Source organism: Crinia signifera, chromosome 9 (assembly GCF_055691185.1).
Source record: "Crinia signifera chromosome 9, ASM5569118v1, whole genome shotgun sequence".
NCBI lineage: Eukaryota > Metazoa > Chordata > Amphibia > Anura > Myobatrachidae > Crinia > Crinia signifera.
In genome coordinates this window covers 144,453,571-144,459,570 of record NC_139225.1, presented here as the reverse complement: position 1 = coordinate 144,459,570, position 6,000 = coordinate 144,453,571, and the positions used below count along the sequence as shown (strand labels likewise).

The following is a 6,000-nucleotide window of genomic DNA, read 5'->3' as shown; positions in this document are numbered from 1 at the left end:
CAGCCTACCCCGCTCGATCCCCGGTGCCTGCTGACATATAGGAGGGGAGGGGGCGCCACAAATTTTTTGGACGGGGGCAGCAAAATTGCTAGTTACACCACTGCTGTGCCCCCCTGATGGCTAACGCCCGGCGGCAAATGTCTCCATTGCCTCCGGGAGTTACGTCACTGTCCCCTGCCACCCTCCTCCTCCCCCTGCCACCCTCTGCCTCTCCGTGTCACCCTCTGCCTCTCCCTGTCACCCAGTTCTGTGTTGCCTATTGTGATCTTGGGTTTGGGTGGAGGATGGGGGACCAAATTATATTTTTGCATCTGGCCCACCACCCATAAGTTCTGCCACTGCACAGTGTCTGTAAACGTCTGCTATTCTCAAAGGAAGAATTCCACTATCTCAAATTAATTAATTTATAAAAAACACATCATTTTTACTTCAATTAACAATTGATACAATTTTTTAATAGTTTATTTTCTCATTAGAACATTTCAAAAACTGCAACGGCCTGCAATGTAAAGTTCCAACTATGTTTTATTAATTCCTGTAATTTCTGTTATGCGTCTTTGCGCCAACAGGCTTCCAGCCCGGCCATATTGTATATTCCTGCTGTCAGTGGGGTCATGGATCGGCCCACATCATGTGACCCAGCGAGAGCTCTGTCAGGCTTCCTGCAGCGATGTCAATTGTTTTATCTAGAACCTGAAACAAGACAGTGTTGGTTATATTATATCCGGTCATGAAATAGAGGCCGACATCTGTAAATCATTTCCAGGGGCAGATTGCTGCTGACACTGTGGGGTTTAGTAACAAAAGGGATCACCCGGCAGAACGGAAGCGATGTGACAACCGGGCAGAGGGCGGTGGACTGCCTGGATGTCCGCTGAGCAGGTCCACGGCTACCTGAAATATCGCGCCGGGTGGCCAGCCAATAGGAGCTTGTGGCCTGGCAGCCAATCAGCAGCTGCTCCTATTGGCTGTCGACCCCGCGCAATATTTCAAATAGCCGTGGACCTGCTCAGAAGACAGCCGGGCAGCCCACCGCTCTCTGCCCGGTGGTCATCACACTCCCATTCTGCCAGGCTCGTGGCTGTCATCATGAGCCTCACTCCCCCATGGCAACAAAGATGAACTGCCCTTTGGCAGAACATGTAATCCCCTGTCGCTATGAGTATGAAGTCCCCTTGGCAATGAGCATGTAATTCCCCACAGCAACAAGCATGTAATCCCCCACAGCAACAAGCATGAAACCCCCTTGGCATCGAGCATGAAGCTCCTGGCATTGACAAAGAAACTCCTAGCAATGAGCATCTGGGTAAGTGGCACTTATGTGGCATTATAGTGTGTGACATCATGTGTAATGGGCATTACAGTGTGGGGCATAATGTGAATGTGAAGTGGGCATTACAGTGTGGGACATAATGTGTAATGGGTATTACGGCGTGTGGTATGATATGTAAGATTCATTACTGTGTGGGGCATAACCACTCATCGAGTTTCATATGACCATGCCCCCTCGACACATGGCCACGCCCACGTTTGGCACGAGCACCTAAGGCGCGCACTTATAGTACCACTAAGAAGTAATTTCTACTTGCGCCACTGCATAGGCATCACATTTCTTATTACATATGTTGTGCTGAGAAAGAATAAACTAAATATCACAGCAAATAATTGCAAACAAATAATCCAATACTGCAGGCAGCAATGTTATCATCTATACTCGCTACATTTACCAAAGTATATAGTTACTGATGTTATCTCGAAAAATCTTGCCACAAGCATTTAAGCATGGACACTCCCATATATGGAACTAGCCACGCCCTTTGGGTGGAGCATGACAAGCCCCGTTGATGGGGCACTGTGCAAAATTCTACTAGCAACTATAATTTCCCTGAAACTAGTTTTCAAAAGTAGGCAAGTATGGTACAGCGTCTATTCACTGCAGAGAGGGGGTGGGGGGCATGGCCAGCAGCTCTTACAGCGCTGGCCATGCCCTTAACAGCAGTGAAAAAAGGAGGGGCATGGCCCTTAATTTGAGTGCATGCTCGTTTCTCTTCCACTTCCACCAATGTTGGAGGGTATGTTTTGCCCACTGTCTGTAAAATGACCGGAGCTGTTTGGCTGGTACTTTGTCTCTCTTCACTTTATCTAACTCCAAGATTTGACACAACTTCCCATCAGAGAGAAAGCTCTATTTTATTGGTGTGTCACTGATCATGAGGACTACAATAATTTGCACATGTGGTAAGCCGTACCTATCAACCTTTAGAGTGACAGTCCTGTTTTCAGGGACTTTCCCACCTTTCCAATCTGTGGGCTCCAGTGGGGGAAGGGGGGTTCACCATCATCCATTCACACAGAATTTATTCACGGTGAAGGGTGAGCTTTGACATACCTCCCAACATTTAACGGCGAGGTAGAGGGACTTTTGCACACGCCGCTGATGGGAGCCCAAAATTTGGTGGCGTGGCCTTCAAATCGAGTCACTCACACATGGCCAAGCCCCCATTTTGCCGCTGCTGCCCCCTCTGTCTACATGGAATAGACGTTGCCCAGCGGGTGTCAGCGGGGACTCCCAACTCCCAGGACACTGCTGGCCCCAGGTGGGCTGCGGGAATGTCCCCAAAAATGGGACGTTCCTGTGGAAAGCGCGTCAGTTGGGAGGTATGGCTTTGGGCGTGGCAAGAATGATAGGCAACCCCCCCCCCTCGTGATGCAAATGGGAGTTGCCACAAGGCTCCACCCCTTCTCTACAAGGCCCCACCTCCTTTTTCAGTATGTGGAAAATCCCAATTTTCAGTTCAACAATGTTGGGTTGGGAGCAATGTTCCCTCTAATTTTACGAAGGCTGTGTGCGGCAAAAGATTTTGGCTGTGCAAGTTTGGAAGGAAATTAAAATTTTTGTGCGTCGCTTAAATATAACTGGAAAATGAAGTTCAGCATTTGTGTTAACTTTACTTCAAAATGATATTAAACATTTAAACATTCAAAACACAGCATACAATGTAGTTAATGGGTGAAACACACATTAATTGAGTCCACAACTGCAAAAAGGGACCACTGCTGTTTTGTGCGCTCTGTTGTAATGTCTGTGCGCATGCTCGTCGAGTTGTGTGCGCGCGCACACGCGCACAGCTTAGAGGGAACACTGGTTGGGAGGTTTGAAAAAGGTACAATGGGCTTTCCTCAGCAACACCATTGAATATATAGACAAGTAAAGGCATTTCTCACTCCTGCATATAATAGGATTTATAGCATACAAATTGCTGGGTGTAGTCATGTTCCTCACCTGCACATCTTACCTTTATTCATGTATAAATGCCACATGGATGGACAGGCAGGATGCAAAGTGCTTAAACTTTGCAGTGTCCTCTGGTGTTGCCAGGCCGGATTTAGCTGTAACAGATGTGATTGGTTATCCACCGGGGGGGCAATACAAGGAAAGCAGTCTGACAATAGCGTAATATATGTATACTGTATATATACAGCAGTTCAGTCAGTTCTTATGGTGCTAAGCATGCTTATTATTCTGTCGCACATGTGTCACAGGGGGAGACCGAGAGTGTGGACAGATCAATCTGTCCATTGCCAGATCTCTCTCTCTGCATGTAGTGGACATTTATGGGCAAGAACTGAACAGTTGGTGATGTCATCCACACGCGAAGGGGCACGCCCAGGAAATGCCGGGTGTCAGTCAGTCAGTGAGAGCCCCGCCAAAGTCGCTTGCTGAGGGGGGTTTCCACATGCGCATTATCTCCTATGCGCATGAGCAGTCCCCCACCATCAGTGACGGGGCCAAATTCGGCCCCTAGGTGTATAGAATGCATGCAATTATTGCAGAAACTGGAAAAATCGGTTTTATTCAGAACCTGCAATCTGGGCCTTGAGGTAATGAGGAGTTTGCTTCCTATTCAGCAAACATGCAGCTGAGTGCAAAGTGAAAACTTTATTGGGATAGTGACAGATCTGAGTTATAGCAGTACGGACGGTGTAATGGTTAGCATTACTGCCTCACAGCACTGAGGTCATGGGTTCTATCCCCACCATGTGTTATATATACAGGACAGTACGGATGGTGTAATGGTTACATTACTGCCTCACAGCACTGAGGTCATGGGTTCTATTCCCACCATGTGTTATATATACGGGGCAGTACGGATGGTGTAATGGTTAGCATTACTGCCTCACAGCGCTGAGGTCATGGGTTCTATCCCCGCCATGTGTTATATATACGGGGCAGTACGGATGGTGTAATGGTTACATTACTGCCTCACAGCACTGAGGTCATGGGTTCTATCCCCACCATGTGTTATATATACGGGGCAGTACGGCTGGTGTAATGGTTATAGCATTACTGCCTCACAGCACTGAGGTCATGGGTTCTATCCCCACCATGTGTTATATATACGGGGCAGTATGGATGGTGTAATGGTTAGCATTACTGCCTCACAGCACTGTGGTCATGGGTTCTATCCCCACCATGTGTTATATATACGGGGCAGTACGGCTGGTGTAATGGTTAGCATTACTGCCTCACAGCACTGAGGTCATGGTTTCTATTCCCACCATGTGTTATATATACAGGGCAGTACGGATGGTGTAATGGTTAGCATTATTGCCTCACAGCGCTGAGGTCATGGGTTCTATTCCCACCATGTGTTATATATACGGGGCAGTACGGATGGTGTAATGGTTAGCATTACTGCCTCACAGCGCTGAGGTCATGGGTTCTATCCCCACCATGGCCCTAACTGTGCAGCGTTTATATGTTCTCCCCGTACTTGCGTGGGTTTCCTCCTGGTACACCGGTTTCCTCCCACAATCCAAAAATATACAGGTAGGTTAATTGGCTCCCAACAAAGTTAAACCCTAGAATGCCTGTGTGTGTGTGTGTACATGTGGTAGGGAATATAGAGTGTATTAGATTGAGTGCATATGTATAGTATACTAGTGTAGAATACCGGTGGTCATGCATAGTTGGCCACTGGTAACGGAATGTTCTGCGCACCTCCGATTGTTATGAAACCAATCCCCCCCCCTTTCTATTGTGTCTTATTCATTGTTATACTCTAGAAAAACAGGGACACTCACAAAACAGGACGAGAAAGATCTTGTGCTCGGCCGTGTTGCCAACCCAGGCAAGCAGAGAATCTCCCAGAGGTTCATGAAATCTCATCTCCATTACACTTTCACCAGCTGTAAAATACAGAAATATGCATGAAAGGAGGGGGCCATAGGTACTGACAGGGGACGGTCTTTGAAGGGGATCCCACCTTTTGCAAATTGCAGACGTCTGTCTCCCACTTTCCCCAGTGTGCTGCTCCTGTAATGACATGATCAGAATTATACATTTCATAAATGAGTAGAAAATAGCTCAATCAATAGTAAGAATGACCACATCAACCAAGTCCACCTGGACTGTAGTCTCTGGTCTCCAGGGCCCTTCCCAAAATGCTAAAATGTTATTTCTGGAAGAAGCACTTACTTGTCAGACTGCAGCTTTCAATGATCAATGTAAGGTACGGCACACGTGTCACAGTCCGGGACTCTGCCCCCCCCCCCCCATACTAACCCCGGGATTGTCTCTCCCAGCTTGCCCTGGGGTCTTTTGGAGTCTGTTAGCCTCCACTGACTGCTAGGAACATTCTCTGCACTCAGCTCACTCAGGCAACCAATCGGGATTCAGGAGACTCTATTTATACCCTTTCTGGACAATTACCACTTGCCAGTGCAACACTGTTCGCTTCAGGACGCCCTTATGTCTCAGCGTAACTTTGTACCTGCTCACTGTACAACAGTACTCCTGCTGTTACTACCAGCCTGGCTCACAGTACACATTACCGGTAATAGCACTTATTATTGTATTATCTGTCCCAGCCCGGGCACTATAATACACATTACCAGTTCCCATATTGTCAGTGTCACATACTGGCCCCATTCTTTTCTACATTACTTAAGCTGGATGGAAGATAGGCAGTAAATAGACAGTTAATAGATGGATCAATA

At 47.4% G+C, this 6,000-nt stretch overlaps 1 protein-coding gene across 2 annotated transcripts in view; it reads right to left on the bottom strand.

Moving 5' to 3' along the window:
- Window positions 1-433: 433 nt before the first annotated feature.
- The window catches only part of LOC146036217 (uncharacterized), a 49,028-nt gene continuing 43,461 nt past the window's right edge, over window positions 434-6,000 (bottom strand). Inside the window, exons 19-22 of one of the 2 annotated variants that reach the window (XM_083160078.1) lie at window positions 5,268-5,317; window positions 5,086-5,190; window positions 3,284-3,390; window positions 434-693 (exon numbers count right to left, since the gene is read on the bottom strand). In XM_083160078.1, coding sequence (XP_083016204.1) covers window positions 3,299-3,390; window positions 5,086-5,190; window positions 5,268-5,317 — 247 coding nt within the window. In that variant the 3' untranslated portion in view covers window positions 434-693; window positions 3,284-3,298. The remainder of the gene's footprint in view (window positions 694-3,283; window positions 3,391-5,085; window positions 5,191-5,267; window positions 5,318-6,000) is intronic. The other variant, XM_083160077.1, reaches the window with a different exon arrangement.